Raw genomic sequence first — 23,861 nt, 5'->3', positions numbered from 1 at the left:
TCTGAAAGAAGAAAGTCATATACATCTATGTTGGCTTGAAGGTGAGTAAATCATGGGGTAATTTTCATTTTTGGGTGAACTATTCCTTTAAAGTCATGATGAACGGAAGTAGCGACAGATCTTTTCTTGGTTTGGTTTCGTTCATTGCTTGTTGATTGGATGAAACCAGATCTGAATGGAATGTCGATTGTAAGAAAGGGGTGGGGTTTAAGTGGACTAAATGATTGGAGAAGTCCAGCATACAACACATACATCAGAGGGAAAATTTGACTTTAATCAGCTTCAAGCAAAAAATCTTAATGAAGCATATATATGAATTATTCAATCCCATGACTTTCACGACATCTAGGAATGTATTCAGTAAATGTGTTTCCATTGTAGTTTGAGCGAATCTTTTCTTGAAAAGAACAAGCTCAAGTGAGCGTACATGTTTTTTGCACTTTTTGTTTTTTAGCATTTTTTAGGCAATATTGGAAAATGTGCATTAAAATATATGGATTAAAACATGCCTATTGTTCAGATCTCTTCTGAAATTCTAGAGAAGGTGCATGTGACATTTCTAGGCAAGTCTCCATGTGTTCTCCATTTAATCTCTTTGCTGTTTATGAGAAACAAAAGCTCTCAACATAATAGCTGGGCTATGACTGTGTGTGTGTGTGTGTGTGTGTGTGTGTGTGTGTGTGTGTGTGTGTGTGTGTGTGTGTGTGACAGAGAGAGAGAGTGGAAGGAAACATACAAATGCTTACCATGTGTTATACCTGTACATCTAGCAAATGTGTCAAAGTTCAAGCGCGTGTGTTCAACTGAGTATGTGATAAATGCGCTATTATGAGATGAAGATAAGAGGTGAAATAGTCTTTAACAAACACAAAGAGCCTGCAGTTGCTCTGTCCTGATCTGAACCAGAATGCACAACTGGAGTTTTACAGTATGAGAGCTGAGCTATTCATGGACCAAAAAGAGCACAAATGGCCTCCTTTAACCTCACACACACTCGCACACTTGTTACGCTTCTTCCTATGATAAAGGACAGTTGGTGTGGGTGGGGTGGAGAGTGGGGGGCAGAGATAAGACGAACAGGAGCCTGTGGATTGCTGCAGATGCTTCGCGTTGAACTTGTTCCAGCGTTGCACGTTTGATCTGTTGCCTCAGTCAAATCTAGAGGAAGCGTCAGTCAGGTGCTAGAAAATCTTCAAAGGTGTGTGGGCGACGTGAAGATCACAATGAGATTTATTTCTTTGACAGTTAAGGACATTGTATTGTGTTATGCAGCACATTATGCATTGTAGCCACAAATATGCTACAGAGTTAGCATACTTGTGGCTACCATGGAGCCATGTTGTCTTTTCTCTCAGGAAACTGATATTGACCATCACAAGAGCACATCCTGAAGATTTCCTTTCTGCTGTCCCCTCCCTCACTTGATTTCCATCTATCTTAATGTGTCTAACTTCCTGTGCAATGACTATTGCTATTGCTTAGACTATAAGTTTATCAGATCCCTAACACTAAGTATTGTAATTAAACCAGTAACTTGTCCTGCATTGTTTGATAGGGACTTGAATGATACCTGTTGGACAATTACAATGGATGGGAAATCCCATAGATTTACCTTGAAGGACAATCCACACTACTAATGTTCTAAAAATATCACAAAGCAAGGCATTACTCTTATCATGTGATATGAAAGAATGCTTTATTCATTCTTGTTATTTCTTTTCTCTCTTTCTTTTATTCAGAAAAGCTCAAATTGAAAGCGAGGGAAAGTGTAGTGATCTCTGTTGAGATCTGCAGTGGAGGGATTCTCAGACTCATCAGTGCGGTGAGTATTCACAGGACGCTTTCTTCTCTCCAGAACAAGATACATCACGAGTGAACAGCTACAGTAATTGCTTTTGTATGTGTGTGTGTTTGTCTCGCCACAGGCTGAATGTATCACATAGCAGAGCAGTATTCTGGACGCAACTCGTGGGATTCCTTCCCAACTTCTGGGCCGACTCGAGCACCATGGACCCCAGGCAGCAACCGGCACTGGGCCCCTCCATCCAGGTCATCCTTCCTCCACACACATTTAGAAATGTAGCATCCGTTAATTGAACGCTGTTTTATTGTGTATATCTTACAGTTGTTAAATCATCAGTTCTTCTGTTTTCAGGTGCAGTGGAGGGAACTATCAATTCCCATCCCAAAACTACACAGCAGGAAGAAGCTACCCAAATAAAGCTTATAACAACAGGTCAGTCGTTCTTTTCTGCTCTAATAGTACTGAAATCCCAATTTGCATCCTACACACTGCTTTATCACAACTGCACCACTAGTACACTTGTATGATGTGTATTTTTGGCACGTACATTATAACTTAGTGAATCAATGTATTATTACTATGTACGTTTTTATATTTTTATATTCTATATATGTTTTTAATGTTTTTTTATATTTTGTATATTTTTATTTTCATGTTATATTTTACAATAAAAATGTTTAAAAAAAAATTTATTTTACAGTTTGAATGTAATATTATTTAATATTTATAACATAAATACAGTATATACTACTTATAACTATTGTATTTTATACATTTATATATTATATAAATAATAATTTGTCAAAAAAATTTATATATTAGTGTTTTTATACCACTTTTTATAACTCTACTAATGTTACTATTTATGTTGCTTGTATGTTACTAACATGCCATCCAGGTGTTGTAATGTACGTTTTCAATGTACTGTGATTTGACATGCACAATATTGCATGCTATATGTTACAGATAATATGCAAATTTGCCACGTTAACACTGCTGTGTAACATTCATGGATAGTATTCCTCTTTATTTACAAACAGACCGCCAGGTTTCAGCAGGGACAGGCCCCACACACACCCCAGAGACAGAGGCATTGGAAAAGAGCAAAGGGTCCCGAGGGGCTGCGGACCAACACAGAGCCAGCACCATAATCCAGTGCGCCCCACCCTAAACTACAGCTCAGGGTGTGGAGGACACCTCTCTAGCAGCAACAATCACAGCAGCCAGCCACACAGGGTGAGGCCATCCAAATTTCTAGAGATACAGTGCTATCAAAGATGAGCTAAACACAAAAGAACTCTTAATATCCTGAATGACTTGATGTTATTTCCTGTTTCAGTATGGGGGTCCACATCAGCAGCAGCGTTCCACTGGGCGTCCCCCACAGACCCAGGGAGACAAATGGACACAGTCAACTCAGTCCAGGACATTCCAAGGGCCCTCTCTCAAACGTCCAGCACCTCCTCACAATATGTCACCACCTCACCGGGATCCATCCCCTTCACGAGATGACTGTCCCAGCAAGAGAAGCAGGAGCATCAGTTCACATCAGGTCAGTCATGTGCCTTTCTTTGTTACATTTACATTTAGTCATTTAGCAGACGCTTTTATCCAAAGCGACTTACAAATGAGGACAATGGAAGCAATCAAAATCAACAAAAGAGCAGTGATATTCAAGTGCTATAACAAGTCTCAGTTAGCTTAATGCAGTACACTTAGCAAAATTTTGTAGCAAAATTTTCGTAGCAAGCATTTTGTTGAAAATGAATGTGCAAAGACAACTACTATTTACATGTACAATTCTGAATTTTTATGTTTTTCTGTTCGTTTTTGGTTACAAAGTGATATGTCAGTGAAAAAGATTTGGTTATAAAGAGGCAGTAGTCTTTAAGCACCATCTGCTGGTCAGAATGAGAACATCCTTAAGTGCATGTCTCTTGATCAATTCTGCAGAATTTCCACCTGAGAGAGAAATGTTTCATCAACCGTCCACCTCCATCACATCCACCTTGGCCATGGAGCCCAGCATACAAAAGCTCAATGCACTGGAGCCTGTCTGAGAAGAGGTCCTCCCCCTCTCGATTTCAGGTAGACCAGTGGTCTCAGCTGCATTTTTTGAGCAATTGATTTTCTATATATAATCACATACTTACCATACTTGTGCCTAATCACATACTTTGCTTTAAATACAGCGGGTAAAATAAGTATTGAACACGTCACCATTTTTCTCAGTAAATATATTTCTAAAAGTGCTGTTGACATGAAATTTTCACCAGATGTCGGTAACAACCCAAGTAATCCATATATACAAAGAAAACAAAACAAATAAGTTCAGAAATTAATTTATGTGTAATAAAATGGAATGACACAGGGAAAAAGTATTGAACACATGATGAAAGGGAGGTGCAAAAATGTATGGAAAGCCAAGACACCAGCTAAAATCAATCAGTAATTAGAAAGCAATTCTGCCCCTATAGTTAGTGGAAATTAATATTAGTTGGTTCAGTCCCAACACCTACAGTACCAGGATGATGAAGATGAAACAAGGGTGGACATTTCAGCGAGACAAATGATCCAAAACCCAGCCAAGGAAACTCTCAATTGGTTTCAGAGAAAGAAAATAAAGCTGCTAGAATGGCCCAGCCAATCACCTGACTTGAATCCAATAGAAAAAAAGGGCCAAAGATCAGAATTCATAGAAGAGGCCCACAGAACTTTCAAGATTTGAAGACTCACCTGAGCAATGCATGCGACTAGTTTCTCCATACAGGAGGCGTCTTGAAGCTGTCATTACCAACAAAGGCTTTTGTACGGAGTATTAAATACATTTCAGTAGTTCAATACTTTTTCCCTGTGTCATTCCATTTTATTACACATAACTTAATTTCTGAACTTCTTTGTTTTGTTTTATTTGTATGTATGGATTACTTGGGTTGCTACCGACATCTGGTGAAAATTTCATGTCAACAGCACTTTTAGAAATATATTTACTGGGAAAAATGGTGACGTGTTCAAAATGTATTTTACCCGCTGTATGTAATGTACAATTATATACTTTGTATTGCTCATGATCATCCTTCTTTCACTTTTTTAAAAGGAGTCCAGTCATTACGTCATGAGAGATCACAGACCATATTCCATCCCATCACCATCCAACAGTGCCCCAAGCCAGGGCCTCCACAGCAAGAAACCCACCAAACAGGGGCAACCCAATCATCCGGTCCGAGATCATCCAGGCCCCCATCCCCGTGGGGCCAAAGGGGGCTGGGATTGCCCATCACCAGCAAACCTCACCAGTGTGCCTTACAGTCAGCAGCACCAGCTCCCTCCACCACAGAGGCACACCGGCCCCGTCAGCAGCCCAGCCACCTCAGTACCTCAGCCCAGATTCAACACAGCACAGCCTGGCTGGAAAACACAGAGCCGCTCGGGAAAACATGGCAGTAGTGTGAGTAAATGAAGAAAGAATTTTCATTTCTGGGTCAACTATTCCTTTCAATATAATGCCCATTGTTCAAAGAACTAGTCTCAGCCTCAGACAACACACCCACAGACTGTATAAGTGGGCGTTCTTGGCCAGAATAAGCTCCAAGACTTAATATCAGTAGTCAAAAGTCTATCAAGGCTTCTGCAAGGCTATCAATTAAATATCAAGTCCATATAAATTATCAGTGAAAGCCAAATATTACATTTCAGAAAGCAATTCACATATATCGAGCTGCTCTTTTGTATTAGTAGCCTATAAACTTGTGAAATGTTCGGGCATTTGTTTCTCTATAGGAGATGGGGCGTACCACCTCTGGCCTGGAATCTCAAGAGTCTGTGGGTAGGGACAGAAAACGGCCAAGCACATCTAAACATATTAGCCGCCAACAGAGTCCCATCCAGTCATACAGTAGTGCAGACTCCCCTTCTGAACCCGGCACACAAACCTCAGACAGAGGTCAGAGGGCACAGAAGTCAGAAATGAAGAAGAGCAGCCACTCTAAACACCAGACTGGATTCAAATCCATTTACAAAAGCTCCCTCAGCAAGCTGGACACTGAACTCTTGAAACACATTCAGGCCAAGAGGAGGCACAAGGAGCGTTCAAGGAGGGAGAAAAAGAAGGAAGGAGAGCTGTTAGACACAAGAGAACAGATGGAGAAAAAAATGGAGGACAGGAAAAAGAAAAAGATGAGGGATGGAAGAAAGGGGCATGATAAGAAGAACATACACCAAAATGGCCGACAGTTGGGACAGATAACAAGAAGAGCAAAGGAGGAGAGGAAAAAAGGAATGTATGAAGACAGGAAGAGCGAGACGCCTTCAAAATCAGCATCTCCCAATTTAGAAACATTGTATCCCAGTGATTCTGAACCTCTCCTGGATGACCTACTGTTTGAGCCACTTCATCTCAATCACAGAGAGGAAGAGTTCTCTCGACATACCTTAGGGTTCATCCCACCGTCTACATCCCCTCCTGTCAGTAATAACCATTGTTCTCCATGCCAGTCAACCCATGAAGCCAATACTAAAGCCTTAGAGGCTGACGACCAATCAGAATCTTCTGAGCCTGACCATGTAGACACTAGCGATGATGACAGTGTAGAAGCCCACGATGTTGGCAGGTCCAAACTTACTCTTCCCGATAAGCAGAGGAGTTGTGAAGAAGAAACCATCAGAAGTAAAGAGGGTGTTTTAGGGTTGCATAGTGCCCCAGACCTCCTCCCGGCTCACTGCACCTATAGTGAGGAGCTCCTAAGGCTGGACCCACCAACAAGCCCACCTGTTCTGAGCTGGCAGGGCTCTCCAGTGTCTGACTTAGGTGATGATCATGAGGAAGGGAAAGAGGGAGATATGATTAGAGTACTGAGGAGGCCAGTGCTACAACCTAGTCCAACACACTCATCTCCACTAAGAGATCCAGTGGAGATCAACACTGGAGCCGATTATTGCCACAGTGACCTGGCCAAACTGTACGGTCTTCCTGAGTCCTCTAAAGCAATAGACACTGAGGAAGAAGATGAAGAAAATAGAGAAGGAGAGCAGAAATATAGTAGTCCTGATGCATCAAGTAGCTCTGAGCCCAACAAACCACACTTGCACCAAATGGACACATTCGAATCAGCGACCTCAGCGATGGGCGGCCATAGATACACTTACAGGGGTGGGCCATTTGGACGGCCACCCCCTGGTGCATTAGTTGGGGTGAAATACTCATCATCTCTGTCCTTGGGTCCTGAGATCCACCCTCTAGACCAGCACAGTCCACCTGCCACATCTCCAATCACAGAAATCCCAGATCAGGTCACACCACCACTGATCCAGCCTGCAGAGAAGGACAAAGAGAGTGAAACTGAGGAAGAAAGAATGGAAACCAATGCAAAAGAGGAAGGAATAGAAGAAGAAAGGGAGAAAACTGATGTGCAGAAGATGGATGAACAAATGGAGATCAAAGTAGCTAAATCAGCTAAAGACCCAACCTGCACTTCACTGGAGGAGAAGGAACCTGTAATGTCTCCCGCCACTCTGCAGGATAAACTAGTACAAAGCTGCGAGCTTCTGCTCAATCAAAACTCCAGCCCTCTGTCAAAGGCTATGAAAGTCAGCGGGTCCACGTCTACTGAGAGAGAAAAAGAACAAGACAGGGCCAGACAGAAAGATCAAGTGAGGTCTCCAAGAAAAGCTGGTCGGAAAGTAAAAGGAGAAGATCCCGAAAAGAGTAATGGAGAAGAGAATAAAAAGAAAAAAGTGAAGGATGAGACTAAGACAAAGGATTCATCTTCTGAAGGTTTAAATGAGCACTTGGTGGAAATCAAGAACAAACAGGTTGCCCCAGAAAACCAAAAAATTTACTTGAAAGATGGAGAAACAGAATCTAAAGAAGTCAAGAGAGAAAAAGAGACAGACATTAAAAAAGAGACCATGAAAGAAGACACACTAAAGGCTGATACATCTGCCACAGCATCATCTACATCTGCCACAGCCAACACACAAACCCCTGTTACTGTGACACCCTCCAGCAGACCTCCGCTGCTGGCCCGGGTCAATCTCCTTAATCTGCAGGAGTTGTCTAAAATTCCCTTGAAAGAACTGAGGATCTGTTTGGTCAGGGTTGAGAGTGGAGGTCGGCAGACTCGCATTGCATCAGAGATTGAGCAGAAGACCATGCCACTCAATGCCATCAACATCAAAAATAGTGCAGCTGAGGTCATACAAGCCTGCAAGTAAGTTCACATCTGACTTTAGTTCATTCTGATGTACTTAATAGTTATTAGCGATGCTTGTTGAGGCTAAATGGCTATAAAGATAAAGGCTAAATTCCATGGACTGACACTGAAGGCACCTGATCCATATCTAAAAACAGAATGTTGGAGGTGCACTCTTTTAACTTGGGCCAGTAATCAACCAAATAGCGACCACCCAGAACACCTTAGTAACGCATACCATTGTGCTAAAAGAGCCACTTAGGAACCACACGGCACCACCCTGGCACCTATTCACAGCACCCTAGCATCATAACAGTGTTTAATGCTCTAAACTTAGTATTATAATGACTTTGATGGGGAATATGAACCAAGTTTTTTCTTTCTCTGCATTTACACATACACCCTTTTTGTTTCTGTGACAGAGGGGCAAACATCAAGAGCAAGTTTCAGGAGTCATACCTGCTTCCAGCGTTTTCAGTGAAACCTATCCTGTCCACCGAGACTCCTATTCCCAGAGAGAAACTCAACCCTCCAACACCGAGCATTTATGTGAGTTGAGGCCAATCAGTTCATAAGGCTTAAGGTTTAATAAAGTACTGTAATTTATTAATCATATTCTCTGTCAGACATTAGTTTATATGGATACATTAGAGGTCTTTATTATTGTTGTTGTAATGATAAACAATAACCATTTAAGTTGACTGTTTGATGTCTGTTATTCTGACTTTCTGTTTATGTTTTTATATTTTTAGCTAGAGAGTAAAAGAGATGCCTTTTCTCCGGTGCTACTGCAGTTCTGCACAGGCCCTAAAAATGCTGTTACTGTCATCAGAGGACTGGCTGGATCCCTCCGTCTCAGTGAGAAAATACAATATCACAAACACACACACATTATGTCTTCATTAATACGAAAACATTTAAAAAGTTTCCCCATCCACACTGAAATGTCAGAAAACACTAAAATCATTTTTTTGCACACATGTAAAACGTAGTAAAAGCTTGGTGAGATATAAAGTAATATAAAAAAATATACAATATAAATATGAGATATAAAATACAGTTTTCATGCTATTATTCTGCCATGGTCAGTTTATTAGCAAAAAATCCCATCACTTACTGGTGTGTCTAGTGCGCACTCCATTATTCCATGTATGGTCTAAAATGCAATTGTCCTCATGTTTTGCTGCAAGGCAGCAGTTGCAGGTTCATGATCTCTGCTGGAATGTAATATGAACAAAAATAGTGCAAAGTAACATATATCCTATCATTTACAACTCTATGAAAGTGAATACCATATATTAGGCACATTCCAGTATAAACATAGATATCTATCACATGACTAAACATGCCATCGTTTTCAAAAAGCTCAGTTTTCGCAGGACAAAAACGCTGTCTCAGTATGGACGGAAGTCAAAAACGTAGAGAAAAAGATGGCTTTCAAATGTTTCCCGCTTAGTGTGACATTCTTGTCTTTCTGTTAGATCTGGGTCTGTTCTCCACTAAATCCCTGGTTGAGGCCAACTCAGAGCATGCGGTGGAAGTGAGGACTCAGGTGCAGCAGCCAGCAGACGAGAACTGGAACCATTTAGGATCCGCCCAGACCTGGCCCTGCGAAAGCAGCAGATCTCACACCACCATCGCTAAATACGCACAGTACCAAGCATCCAGTTTCCAGGAGAGCTTACAGGTAGAAATTGTTACCATGAGTGCCTCAGTGGGATCAGAAAGCAACTCTATCTCATGCTTAACTGGAGTTACATCTAAGTCTCAACGGGAAACACTCTGGTGACAGCGTAACAGTCTGCCTCACCCAATAAAATCATATTAAATTAAATGAAAAATTATTACGTGAAATGTCCCTTCTCCTCCCTCTCAGGACAAGGGTATTGCAGTTTGATGATGCTGAGGGTCCAGGCAATCGCCTGGAAGTTTTAGGTACACTGTGACACGCGCACACTCAAAATGAAATTTAAGGAAGTGAAAGCTATTTGTATTTTTAGGAAGAGAAAGACAGTGAAGATGAGGATGAAGAAGACAAATCGGAGGAAAAAACTGTGAAAAAATCCAACTCCCAAGGAAACACTGGGACTACCACCACATCCAGGTAAAGTTAAAAAAAATTTTAAACTATCATATAACAATGCATATACTGTAGATTGCTATTACCAGGCCCAGATTGAATTATATATTTTTTGTTGTTTGTTTGTTTATTTTTTTAAATGGTATCTCTGAAAAGTTTCTTTTTTTAACAGCTCGGAGCAGAAAACCATTGGAAAAATCATTAAATTTGGAACCAACATTGACTTGTCAGACCCAAAACGGTGAGAGATTTTCACTTTGATATCACGGCGACATTATTTGACAATCATCCATAAAATAATGTTGGACAGGGAGACTATGGGGGTCATGCGCAACAGACTTCCGTATTAAAGCAGGTCTCGTTGCTTCCGGTTCAAGTGTTTTGTACAGTATGTGGAGCTGTTTAACTCAAGATGCCTTACAAAGAGATACCAAAGTTGATGATAACCGATGTCCATCAGTATGTAGATTGATATCTGAAAGTTTTTTTATTTTTAATTCTTTTAAATTAACATTCGAATATTAAAATTGAATAAAGCGCCAACAATAACAACAACTAGCTAGCTTAGCTGATTACCTTAAAAGTCCATAGATATTGCCATCAGTTCGTACTGCTGTTAACACTTTCTCCAACAAGCGATGAGACCTGTTTTCCGGTTTGGTCAGGTGACTTTCGACATACACCCCATTCACTGTGCTTTTATGAGTGTCATTATTACTTGCATTGGTGTGAGTAAAGGACTGTGGGGTCTTGTGTTCAGGTGGAAGCTGCAGCTGCAGGAGCTGTTGAAGTTGCCTGCGTTCATGCGTGTGTCCTCCAGCACGAACATGCTGAGTCACGTTGGCCAAACTATACTGGGCATGAACACAGTCCAGCTTTATATGAAGGTCCCTGGCAGCCGCACACCAGGTCAGTGTACACACACACACACACACTCACACATGAGGTATTCGTGCATTTGAGACTTCTCTAACCCTCACTAACTTAGATTTGAAAAAAGACATTATTGAATTCATTTATGAAGTTGTTTACCTTGTGGATATTTTTATTTTTTTATTACCATTCAGAAGTTTGGTCTCCGTCAGAATAACAAAACTTTAACACACAATATTATCATAGAGAAACATGTTTCATTTAATTGTATTTTTTAAAAATAGGCTTCATTATCATTATACAAAATTTCATTTGTTATTTTTTAAAATATGACCTGGACAAGCAAAAGAAAAAATTGTCATAAACCTTAAGCCTGACATCCTCTCTTAAGGACATCAGGAATTTATTTATTTATTTTTGTATGCATGTATGCTTCATTTTCAGTATGCAAAATAGAAATTATAATATTTTTGTGAAATGTGACCTGGACATGAATTGGAAAAATTGGAATGATTATTTTTTTATTTGCCTTTATTTTACTTGCATTTGTTTACAAAAAAGGCTTCATTTTTCATTGATAACTAGAATTTATTATTTGTAAAACGTTACCTGGACATGTTAACAATAAAATTAAATAAAATATCAAAATGTATTATATGACTTTTTTTTCGTCATTTATTAAAATAGACAAAATTGTAGAATTTGTAAAATGTGACAATGTTTGAAATAAAATTAAAATATTATCAGATGTTATTTTATTTTAACCAAAGTAAAACTTTATTTTGATTATATTACATAGACTTTGTTAAATGTGACTTGAACAGGTTTAAAATAAAACTAAAATAAATTAAATAAAAATTAAAGATCTGATTTCCTCTCTCTAGGACATCAGGAAAATAATAACTTCTGTTCAGTGAACATCAATATTGGCCCTGGAGACTGTGAGTGGTTTGCCGTCCATGAACACTACTGGAAAGCCATCAGTGACTTGTGCGAAAAGTAAGATTTGGATCACACATGGCAGTTATTTTTATGGCTTAGCATGATGACAAATGCGATTAAATATAAAGCATTATGTCTTCTGTGTGTTAGGCACACTGTGGACTATCTGACAGGCTCGTGGTGGCCGGTTCTGGAGGATCTGTACCGTTCAAACATCCCAGTGTACCGCTTCATTCAGAGACCCGGTGACCTGGTGTGGATCAACGCTGGCACTGTGCACTGGGTCCAGGCTGTGGGCTGGTGCAACAACATTGCCTGGAACGTGGGCCCTTTAAATGGTGAGTCTACAATGTGACAATAGGGGGCGCCAAAGACATTCACCACACATTTACTGTAAATATATTTGGCACTTGCTTCATCTTTGTCTTTCCAGCCTATCAATACCAGCTGGCTCTTGAACGCTTTGAATGGAACGAGATCAAGAAAGTCAAATCAATCGTCCCCATGATTCACGTGTCCTGGAACGTCGCCCGCACAGTCAAGATCACAGACCCAAACACATTCAAGATGATCAAGTGAGTGTGGCGATGCATTATTTGTGTCACTGAGACCTACTTGAAATGATTTCATAGTTCCAGCTCCTTCTTGTCTTGTCTTTCAGACATTGTCTCCTCCAGTCCATCAAACACATTCAGATTTTGAGGGACCAGCTGGTGTCTGCAGGGAAGAAGATCTCCTATCAGAGCAGGGTGAAGGATGAGCCAGCGTACTACTGCAACGAGTGCGACGTGAGGATACTCAATAGATTGATGGCAAATAATGTTCTGTCGTGAGATGTTGCATCTTGTTGATGTATGTGACTGTGCATGTGTGAACAGGTGGAGGTGTTTAACCTGCTGTTTGTGACCAGTGAGAACAGCAGTAAGAAGACGTATGTGGTTCACTGTGAGGACTGCGCTCGGGAGCAGATCCCCAGTCTGAGCGGGGTGGTGGTGCTGGAGCAGTACCGCATCAGTGAGCTCATGAACACATATGATAACTTCACCCTGGTAAGACAAACACTCATACGCACTAATGTGAAAGTGTAACATGTAATAATATTTGATTTTACTTTTTATTTTTATTTATAAGACAAAAAGGCTTTATTTTCGGTATCCTTGAATTTATAATTTTGTGAAATGTGACCTGAACATTAAAATAAAAAATGCAATGATATTGCAATGATAGATTTATTTGTTTTAAAAAAAATAAGCATCATTTAATTAAATTGTGACCTGGACATGTTTAAATAAAATAACAATATATAATATCATTACTTCATTACATTTTATTTTATTGTCTTTATTTTTTTGTAAATAGTTTTTAATTTTGTAATGCAAATAATAATTATTACGATATTTTTGTTAATAGTGATCTGGACATGTTTAAAGTAAAATCTGTAATTTTATATATATATATATATATATATATATATATATATTTTTTTTTTTTTTTGTGTGTGTATATATATATATATATATATATATATATATATATATATATGTGTTTGTGTGTGTGTGTGTATGTGTTTTTTTTTTATTTAATTTTTATTTTAAAATATAGGCTTGATTTTCATTATGCTAAGTAGTATTCATAAAATGTGACCCTGATGTTTACCCCCAAGTAATGATATTTTTATTTTATTTTTTCCCATAATTTTTTTTAATAGGCATCTTTTCAATACGCAAAATAGAATGTGTAATATCTTTGTAAAATATGAACTTGACATTTATTTAAAAAAAAACAATATGTAAAGCTTTTTTAATTTTCATTTAAAAAATAGGCTTCATTTTTAGTATGCAAAATAGAATTTTTGTGAAATGTGAACTGTATATGTTTAAAATTAAATGGCAATATATAATACTATTTTTATTTTATTTTAATTTTTCATTTTTATAAAATAGGCTTCATTTTCAGTAGACAGTATAATTTATATTATGAAATGTGAGCTGGACATGTTATGTCATTTTTTTCTTAAATAGGCTTGATTTTCATGCTTTGTGAACTGTGACCTATAGGCTTCATTTTTAGTATGCAAAATAGAATTTTTGTGAAATGTGAACTGTATATGTTTAAAATTAAATGGCAATATATAATACTATTTTTATTTTATTTTAATTTTTCATTTTTATAAAATGCTTCATTTTCAGTAGACATAGTATAATTTATATTATGAAATGTGAGCTGGACATGTTATGTAATTTTTTTCTTAAATAGGCTTGGTTTTCATGCTTTGTGAACTGTGACCTTGACATGTTTAAAATAAATAAAAAATAAAATGCAAAATTGCAAAATAGAATTGATTTTTTTTTTCGTGTGAAATGCTTCCAAGTAAAATAATCCATCAACAACATCATCATTGACCACTATGACACTGTATGTCCATTTTAAACATGTAAATTGAAATTATTTTCACAGCAATTGTAATGCATGAGTTTTCTCTTCCCAGGCTCCAGTCCCGTGCTGTAGGTGAACCTGATGTCTGAAACTACACAGCCATAACCAAATCTTCCACCCTCCTGGCCCATAGCAGCGGCACAAACCTTACGTTCTTCTTGTTTTTTTCTTTTTCTTTACCAAAACCACTACTGCAACTTACGGAACAGCCAATCAAATCGCTGTTTATTTGCCATTGTTTACAATACTATCAGCCAATGTCTCTCCAGCACAGTCGTCTTCCCCTCAGACATCTGATAGTTCTCACGCTCCTGATTACAGAAAGACTAGAGTGGTGCTACATCATTGGACTTGGCTATCAGGTCACTCATCTACAATGGATAACTGCTGTGATTCCTTTTTAAAAAAAAATTGTCAACTTGCCGAACATGTGCATTAATTCAGGTACTGATGTCGTTTACGTTTTTTATGCAAATGGTAGACGATTTCACCAGTCCAGTTTGTCTCTGGTTTATCTGAGTAAGTGGTGCTTTGATACAATGTATATAACAGCAGGGGATTCATTTCTCTTGGAGCTGATGACCATTGCAGTGGCATTAGGTTTTTTCTGTTGTTTCAGTCGTGTCATATTTACTACAAGTCTGACCTTTGTAAATGGTATTTGCATATTTGACTGGGTGCTATTTTTTTTAAGTTGTTAGGTTTTAAGGTTTTTCGGAAAGAAAAAAAAAACTTTTTTAACAGTCTAGACTAAGACCATTTGGGCCTTGTGGTATGCATTTAGACAAAAGATGATTTCCCGGTATTTGATGAAATAAATAATGACATTTTTTAGAGCATTAAAATATCACGTGAGGTACAGTATATGTAACAGTTATTCCAAAAAATACGGGTTTAATCGAAAACGTATTTGATTGCATTTGTCTGGAAAACCTTGTGTGTGTTATGTGAATCTTTTTCGTACAACTCAAAAAATTCCTGCAAACTTATGGCTTTTGGTGCATTTCTCAGTCTGATCGACTCCTTTGAGTTTCTTATTTTTGGAATCATAACTGAATTATTCTTTGTTGGCTTTGTTTTTTATTTGTTTACTTGTCTTTTCCTTTTGTATTTATTGATCGTTCGTGATGCTTCTCTTTTTCTGAGACATGCGTATTTTGTAAATCTTTCTGTTGTGCTGATGTGGTGAGGTTTACGGGGGAACGTCTGATTCAAAATGGTGCTGATCCCCCTTCCTCCCGGGTCTCTCTCTGTCTGTATAAATGATCCGTAGGTTTGAAAACATGAATTTAATCTCACAAGTTGGTGCTTAGAACAGAGTCAGTACACTTTTATGAACTGAATGTCTTTGTACTGTATATTTAACACATGAAATTTGTTTGCTTTACATGAGGTACACAGGATATTGTGACACGTGTATGATTCCAGTCATCCTAGCTGTTCTGATTTGTATCATTATTGATGAATTGCAGATTATTGAGAGTTTTCAGATTTGCGTTCCGTCGATACCTCTCTGAGTTTGTTTTCAGGTTCGTTGCCATTTTTTTTGTTTTACTGTATAACGAAAAAAGATAAAATTAAAAACAAAAAAAGTAAAGGAAAACATTAAGGAACTGAGCCAGACTTGTCTAAAACATTTTGTGATTTTTGTGTGTTATACCTGATATAATTCTAACTATAAAAAATAAAACATTCTGATAAATTCCCATGTGTTTACGTGTAAGTTATTTCTGGATTGTGTGTGGAAGTGTATTGGAGGAAGGTTACAGATTCGCAGTCTCCTGTCTGTCTGCGAGTGGAAACGGAGGCCTGCAGAGGTCATGACACCTCAGCGCTCTCTGTGGACTTTACTGCGGAAATCCTGGCTCCAAGGACAGGAAGACAGGTTTTCCTCTTTTATGGCTGTCAGGATATACCTCGTTTTTCACCATCCCTCCACACTTAACTTGTATATTTCACCAGCACCCTTTTTATCTCCCTTTCCATATCGCCACTGCTGTGAATAAATAAACAGCTGTAAACTGTTTATTTGCTCACAGATAAAGTCATCATCCTGTTTTCACCCCGTTTACCCGATATCTTATCCAGTTCACTCTATCACAGTCATTCTCAGCCGGTGGGTCATGACCTGAAAATGTTTATCAGTTCTGATAAAATCACAGATGGCTGCGAACAAAATTATGCTAAATGCAAATAATTACATGCAAGTAACCATACAATGGTAAATAGTTTGGACAGCAAAATAAATAGGCTACAAAAGGAAAGAAAATGCTATATTATATTACATTATATTATATCGGTTTAATATCTCTCAGGACGTCAGAGCTGTCAAGACAAATTATTTTATTTTTTTATTATATTATCCATGAAAAATTACATTTATTCATAGATTAGTGTCAAAGGAATGTCCATATGGCAGTTATAAGATATAATATAAGAAGCTAAAAGACTTAACATCATGTATTCAGTTTATAATATAATATAATATAATAAACCATTTGCAGATTTTTTTTTTTTAATTTTAACATTTTGGTTTATTTTATTTTATAAGGTCCAATTCTCGCTATTAGCAAACCATTAACTACGATTTTTGCCTCAATAAACTCCTAATTTTCTGCTTATTAATAGTTAGTAAGGTAGTTGTTAAGTTTAGGTATTGGGTAGGATTAGAGATGTAGAATATGGTCATGCAGAATATGTGCTTTATAAGCACTAATAATCAGCCAATATGTTATTGATAGGCATAAACAACTAGTTAAAAGTGAGAATTGTTCCCTAAAGTGTTACCAACATTTTTTTTTTTGCCACAATTTCGGCATTTAATTTTGGATCCTGAAGCAAAAACCTCCAGTATCTCATTCAAAGCCAATCTACATCACGTCTGCTGAAATCTCCAAAAACATCCCAACAGCCCCGTGCCCTGACAGCTCTGACACATCCTGAGAGATATTAAACAGGCATCAACTCCCCCCGCTGTAGCTGCACCCAAATGTTTTAGAGGGCCCTTAATGATACAGACCGACATAAAGCCTTTAGTAACTCTTATATACAGCATTTCATATTTTTGTAACTCAAGCGAGAAAGCCTTCTTGATCTCTTTCTGTGCCACTGGGAGTTTCTCCAATCTCTTTCAGATTTCACAGTTTTTTGGTATGCCTCTTAATCATGTTATATATTTTCCTCAGGACATCCGAGTTCTTCTATTGTGCTTGAGATGTCTGATTTTAGACCAGAGGGTCTGGTTTTCTAAGACTGTGATGAAAATACAGAGCTTGTGACGTAAGAACCAGGGTTATGTAACGGGCAGGGTTTTTTCTTTTGAAAGTGACCCAAGTCAATCATTCAAGCTGCCCCTTTACTCAAAACACCAACTACTGCATTAATAAGATGCAGAAATCTGTTCTTTAGGTATGCTTTCAGGACCTTTTATAGTTAAACTATGAAATGTCGGTTTTGTATGACATGCTTCTAAAGATTTTTTCAATGGTCTCAAATTTACAAAAAAAAAAAAAGTCTGCCACAACATAAGAAATGAAATTTCTTGAGACTATTTCTGAGTGAAAATTGTTTCAAAGTACACCAAATTTGTTCAGAGTAATGTGCAAAACACTCTTTTGTGGAGTGTGTAGCTCCAAAGGGAGTCCAGGTCATCCATCTTATTAGGCAAAAAATCTCCTGGATAAGACTACGCCCCCACTACCCAACACCCCACAATCCTAAATGCCCCAGCCGGAGCAGCGGGAGGCCAGAAAGAGAAGTGGGAGCGGAGAGATATAACCGAGTTACCAAGGCAGGACCTCTTCGTCAAAGGAAGGAAAGAGCGGAGCAAGAAAGGAGGAAGAGAGGAGTGAGCGTTCCATAGAGTTCAGTTTCACACAGAGCCAGTGGAGATTCTACAGGTGGACATGAAAACTAGATGAATAAAACGTAAAGTAAAAATTATAGACTGGAATAATCATCTCAGCCAGTGTGAAGGATTCATTGGGGAAAGGAAATTATATAACAAGTAAAGGAAATTTTTCTACAGGAGGAAAGGTGGTGTTTGAGGGAACGGACGACCAACTTTATTACTCTAATGTAAGTATAGAAGATTTTAGACTTTGGATTGGGTTTGAACTTATATGTAAATAACACTGTTTCATGTAAATGCCTTTTAGGGTTTTACTTTATATCACACTGTCCACACAAAAAAAAAAAGTCAGTAATTTTTTATGTTTGTGCAGATTTTTAAAATCGTATTAGAATGATTTCTGAATGATCATGTGACACTGAAGACTGGAGTAATGATGCTGAAAATTCAGCTTTGCGTCACAGGAATAAATGACATTTTTAAAATTATTAAAATAGAAAACCGTTATTTTAAATAGTAATAATATTTCACAATACTGTATTTGTGATCAAATAAATGCAGTCTTGGAGAGCAAAAAGATTAAAACATCCATTTAATAAAATAATTTTAAAAAATATTTAAATATGCACATATAAACTGTGGCCTTTCAATCATTCAGGCTTTGAATGAATAGATTGTAAAGGTCTTTCTTTATGAAGCATTAAGGCCTGGTATCTTAGACCAAGATGAAATATATTCTTAATTTTCAATACACCAGTGATAAACACTGTTTGAACTTATTTCATAGTTTAGTTTAGTTTGGGCTCTGTTCTGCTATATATACTGACCTTAATTCCCTGAAGACTATCTATGTCCTGTCAAAACCCCCTTTATATATTTATATATTTTGTGGAATTTCCTGATATTCTGGACCTTGAATCAGAATGTAAGATTAGTCATGGTGGTGATTTAATCTTGGCAAATGTACAGATGTTTGCACTACTCACACTAATGAAAACATATAAACACTTAAATAAAAGAAAATATTTCTATATTATAAAATATTTATGTTTTAAATATCTAAATTAATATTAATAATATTAATATGTATATATCTAAATAAACAATCAAATAAAATATGAAAATAATTTACCACTTATAATTCTATAAGTGTAACAACATAAATGAGTCTTGTCACTTTAATAAACACTTAAGTGATGCAGGCTATTGAAAACTTCCTCAAGGTCACAACAAATTGCTCCGATAAGAGTTTAAAAGGTGATTGTGTGTGAAAGGTTTTTAAATCAAGGTCTTGATAACATCGGAACTATTAATGGAAGTGTGATATCATACTTGTATTCACTAAAAATTGGGCCCACTCCAAATAAACAAGGGTAAGCAGAGGAATTATTCCTAGAAAGAATAAGCAAGCATGTGACCTCCGAGTCCTGAAGTCACAATCTAAAACATGTAGATGATCTGTGCTGTAACATCTGTCCTTATACTACTCAATGTGTATTATTGATCAAAGAGACTAACCTGCATAAATCAGAGGAAAATTCATATTTTCCTTACATTCACTTGCTTAAACGGTTAATTTGGATCTGTAACAAGCTGTTAAAGGCTATTTATGACTGTTTCTTTAGGATGTTGCTCTTTTAGGGTTCCGCTGTTTTATAGTATTTGTGGTCTGGTCAGCATTCGGGGTTTCCTGATGAGCCATTCCAAAGTTATTGTTTTGTATTTTTTGGTCATCCTGGAGATCAGGGTGGGGTCAGCGGCTTCATTTCCTGATCTTCAGTGTTACTATCACCGTTTGCTTTCTCTACATTTTACCAGACCTTTTTAGAGAAATATAGTCCACACTTTTTGTCTTTTGCTTCTTTCTAGTATGGCCACAAGATGTAGGCCTAAATGTTTTTATAAAATTATAAGCTTCACTTTTAAATCTTAAAAAAAATTGGGCCACATTTATTTTTATATTTAAGTGTCTCAATCTTTTGCTTTTCTTTAAACAACTTCTTTGTGGTAATCAACATTATGTCACAAACAGCTAGGCTACTGTTCACTGAGCTTAAAGGGATAGTTCACCCAAAAATGAAAATTCTGTCATTAATTACTCACCCTCATGTCATTCCAAACCCGTAAGAGCTTCGTTCATCTTCAGAACACAAATTAAGATATTTTTGATGAAATGTGAGAGCTGTCTGACCCTGCATAGACAGTAACGCCACTGAAATGTTCCCAGACCCAGAAATGTAGTAAGGACATCGGTAAAACTGTCCATGTGACATCAGTGGCTCAACTTCAGTTCTGCCAAGCTATGAGAATACTTTTTGTGTGCAAAGAACAATTTATTCTTTATTCAGCAATCCTTCACCTCGAATTACCATCTTCTGCCATTTTGGAGAGTACCACGACGCATGTGCGCACTTTCCCCTGAATGTAAACAACGCTGATTACGTTGATTACATTTTGGGATAGGCCTATGTCCTTACTTACATGTCCTTATTGCGTTTCTGGGTCTGGGAACATTTCAGTTGCGTTGCTGTCTATGCAGAGTCGGAGAGCTCTCAGCTCCAAGATATCTTAATTTGTGTTCTGAAGATGAACGATGGTCTAAGTTTTGGAACGATATGAGGGTGAGTAAATAATGACAGAATTTTCATTTTTGGGTGAACTATCCCTTTAACTTCTTTTGAACCTGGAATATTCCTTTAATAGGCTAGTCATTTTATTGCTGTTAGCATGACTTAAAAGGCTATTTATCACTGTTTGTGGCCAATTTACAGTAGCCAATTCATTCATTTATTCCTTTTTTTGTGCCAGCCAAAAACTATACTTTCATACTTGAAAGACTGATGAACGGCAAGATGAGTCTTTCCCGTAACGGTACCTTGGAGAAACCCGTGTCCCTGCAGACCGCCACGGACCGAGGGGAGCTCGATTCCCCTCACCCGCGCCTCCATCACACCGGCTCCATCTCCTCCAGTACTCCAGCAAACGTGTCCAGCTCATGTGTTGTGGTTCCTCCTCCGTACTCGATAGCAGGCAGTGCGCTGAACGAGTCTCCTCTGGAGCTGAGGGGCTCTCTGGACTGTTGGGCCTGTTCTGTTCTGGTAACAGCACAGAATCTGATCATCGCCGCGCTCAATGTGGGTCTGGCTGCGTTTATCTTCGGCCTCATTCTCTTGCCTTCGCTCGTCATGGTCGCTTTTGGCTTCCTCTGCCATTCAACGGTAAGTTCGGTCTCAGTTACGTAACAAATAAGTAATGTTGTCTTAAAGTTAATATCCAATCTAACACTTTTTAATGTCGATTCCGATTATTATAAAAAATACCTGAAAAACAGTAATATTGTTACATTTTATTACCATTTAAAAGAACAATTTTCTATTTCTAATATATTTTTTAAAATAATTTATTCTTGTGATGGAAATGCTGAATTTTCAGCAGTCATTAGGCCTACTCCAGTCTGCAGTGTCATGTGATCCTTCAGAAATCATTCTAATATGCTGATTTGGTGGTTAATATTTTTGTGGAAACCGTGATACATTTTTCAGGATTGTTTGATGAATAGAAAGTTCATATGAACAGCATTTGTTTTAATATAAATATTTTGTAACATTATAAAGGTATTTATTGTCAATTTAATGAGTCCTTGAAGTGTCAATGTCGTTAAACCTTACTGACCCCAAACTTTTGAGAGTCAGTGTATATTTATGATACCTGTGTTATTATATTTTAATCTTTTTTCTGTACTTCTCCTCACATACTGTGATTCCACCCCAAGTTTCATCTCTCTCCCTCCAAAAGAAATTAAAACAGCTCAGATAAACTTCCCAAAATGCAGTTCAACTAACAAAAATCACCTGGGGGAGAAGAAGAAATCAACTCTGTCACATGATCCTCTCTTTATCATTTCCCTGCATCAGTGATCAGTTAGCTGTCTCCAACTGAGCTGCCTCAGTCAACTCCCACTGCTTCACCATATGTGGATGTTTTAATTTTCTTATCTCTGGTCAATGTAATCATGCTCTTATCTGAACTGACAATATATATCAGACCATTTTTACAGTACTTTCAGTCCCCTCCCTCCCTCTCTTGTGAAATCTTCCTAACTAACTCCTTTTCTTGCACTCCTCCCCGTCTGTTCCAAAGGTTCAGCGCCATGGTACTTCCGTCTACTGTTCAGATCTCTTGGATGATGGAGGCTGTGTGGCTTTATTGGTGGTTGGGTTCCTGCTGCTGGCTCCGCTCCTGGTTCTGGCTCTGGCCGCTTACTGCAGGATGGCACGCCATCTCCAGCTGGGCCTGTGCTTCATCCCCTACAGCCGTGCCGTCTACAAGAACCTGCCTGCATCACGCCATCGAGGCCTGGGGGGCTGCTGTGGCCAGCAGGGGGCAGGAGAGAGTGAGGGAAAGGGTAGCGTGTGGGTTTGAGCAGCCTAAAAAAAGAGCATGGTGAACTTTATGTGAATAGCCATAGCAATAGGTCACATACAAAAGAACCAAATAGTGCCGATATGTCAATACAAGCAGTGCCATGTTCTCAGCAGTTTTATAAATTGTGCATTTATTCAACATCAGATTTTTTTTTTTATCCATGCTTTTGCAGTGATGTTTTTTCAGTCCTTTTTAACTGGATCAACCTATAGACCTTAGTCGGGGTAGCACCATATTTCATTTTTGTCTGGAATGAAAACAAGGCTACGAGGGATAGAAGTACAGTGCGTTCTATTGGTTTTACTGTTGTTTAACAACATTGTTCAGCTGACACAACATCTTTCTTTTTTTGGAAGACAAAGCGGTTTTGAAAGTTCTGAAAATTACATGAACTACACGCATCAGTGGTTCCACAAAGAACCTTTACCATCCATGGAACCTTTTCATTCCACAAAAGGTTCTTTGCCGTGGAACAGGGTTCTTTAGACTATTAAAATGTTCTTCACGCTAAGAGAAAATGTTTTTTTTAAGAACTGTTCACTTAAAGGTTCTTTGGGCAACCAAAACTGGGCATCACTGTGAAAACCCCCTTTTGGAACCTTTATTAGCATCTTTATACAGTGCGTGCCATTGTAAAGACGGTAAGTCTATCCCTCACAGCCTCGTTTTCATACACGATAAATTAAATATGGTGTCTAACCTAAGGTCTGTAAGATGGTGAAAAAGGGTGGAACTATTTAAAAAAATGAAATACCTATTGTAATGTTGTTCCTTTGTAAAATGTGTTTGCATTTTTAGTATTTTAGTGATTTTTGTACATTTATCATAAGAAACTATTTGTAAAAATGTTCTTATTACTGTAAAAACGCCTCTTACTAATAAAATAAATCAAACATTCCCGCCATAAATGTATGAAATTTTAAAAATGGTCAATGTGTAGCAAGCTATTTAGTAATTTTTAGTGCAACTGTTGTAAATGATTTCTGTGGATCCAAACTAATCCACAGAAGAAATCTATTCTCGTAACTTCATAAAATTAAGGTTGAACCACTGATGTCACATGAACTATTTTAACGTTGTCCTTACTGCCTTTCTGGGTCTTGAATGTGGTAGGTGCGTTAGGGTCAGAAAGTTCTTGTATTTCATCAAAAATTTGTGTTCTTAAGATGAACGAATGTCTTTAAGGTTTGGAACAACATGAGAGTGAGTAATTAATGACAGACTTTTCATTTTTGGGGTGAACTAACCCTTTAAAGGAAT

The 23,861-nt window shown here is 37.9% G+C and overlaps 2 protein-coding genes across 7 annotated transcripts in view; both read left to right on the top strand.

Moving 5' to 3' along the window:
* Positions 1-15,886, top strand: part of LOC107678007 (lysine-specific demethylase 6B-like) — a 26,393-nt gene extending 10,507 nt beyond the window's left edge. For 3 of the 4 annotated variants that reach the window (XM_016473099.1, XM_016473101.1, XM_016473100.1), the window contains exons 2-21: positions 1,740-1,822; positions 1,926-2,049; positions 2,156-2,236; positions 2,845-3,040; positions 3,144-3,356; positions 3,758-3,892; positions 4,902-5,252; positions 5,585-8,013; positions 8,418-8,544; positions 8,748-8,853; positions 9,477-9,682; positions 9,996-10,099; positions 10,248-10,316; positions 10,836-10,984; positions 11,833-11,947; positions 12,041-12,228; positions 12,324-12,465; positions 12,552-12,678; positions 12,769-12,939; positions 14,379-15,886. In XM_016473099.1, coding sequence (XP_016328585.1) covers positions 1,931-2,049; positions 2,156-2,236; positions 2,845-3,040; positions 3,144-3,356; positions 3,758-3,892; positions 4,902-5,252; positions 5,585-8,013; positions 8,418-8,544; positions 8,748-8,853; positions 9,477-9,682; positions 9,996-10,099; positions 10,248-10,316; positions 10,836-10,984; positions 11,833-11,947; positions 12,041-12,228; positions 12,324-12,465; positions 12,552-12,678; positions 12,769-12,939; positions 14,379-14,402 — 5,052 coding nt within the window. In that variant the 5' untranslated portion in view covers positions 1,740-1,822; positions 1,926-1,930 and the 3' untranslated portion in view covers positions 14,403-15,886. Of the gene's footprint in view, positions 1-1,739; positions 1,823-1,925; positions 2,050-2,155; positions 2,237-2,844; positions 3,041-3,143; positions 3,357-3,757; positions 3,893-4,901; positions 5,253-5,584; positions 8,014-8,417; positions 8,545-8,747; positions 8,854-9,476; positions 10,100-10,247; positions 10,317-10,835; positions 10,985-11,832; positions 11,948-12,040; positions 12,229-12,323; positions 12,466-12,551; positions 12,679-12,768; positions 12,940-14,378 lie in introns of those variants that run through there. The other variant, XM_016473102.1, reaches the window with a different exon arrangement.
* A 2,208-nt stretch (positions 15,887-18,094) lies between these two features.
* On the top strand, positions 18,095-23,236 carry LOC107677988 (transmembrane protein 88-like). Of its 3 annotated transcripts, none has more exons than XR_001632901.1 (4): positions 18,095-18,400; positions 20,985-21,394; positions 22,317-22,880; positions 23,059-23,236. XR_001632901.1 is itself a non-coding variant. In XM_016473071.1 (3 exons), exons 2-3 carry the CDS (start codon positions 21,017-21,019, stop codon positions 22,596-22,598), a joined length of 660 nt encoding a protein of 219 aa, XP_016328557.1. In that variant the 5' UTR covers positions 18,095-18,403; positions 20,985-21,016; the 3' UTR covers positions 22,599-22,889. The 3 variants fall into 3 exon arrangements, 1 of the variants encoding a protein (XP_016328557.1); XR_001632900.1 differs by having other exon boundaries at positions 18,095-18,403; XM_016473071.1 differs by lacking the exon at positions 23,059-23,236 and having other exon boundaries at positions 18,095-18,403; positions 22,317-22,889.
* Positions 23,237-23,861: the final 625 nt, after the last annotated feature.

Source organism: Sinocyclocheilus anshuiensis, unplaced genomic scaffold, assembly GCF_001515605.1.
Source record: "Sinocyclocheilus anshuiensis isolate Anshui unplaced genomic scaffold, SAMN03320099.WGS_v1.1 scaffold260, whole genome shotgun sequence".
Classification (NCBI taxonomy): Eukaryota; Metazoa; Chordata; class Actinopteri; order Cypriniformes; family Cyprinidae; genus Sinocyclocheilus; species Sinocyclocheilus anshuiensis.
The sequence above is the reverse complement of the archived record's forward strand: the minus strand, read 5'-3'. Positions and strand labels throughout refer to the sequence as shown.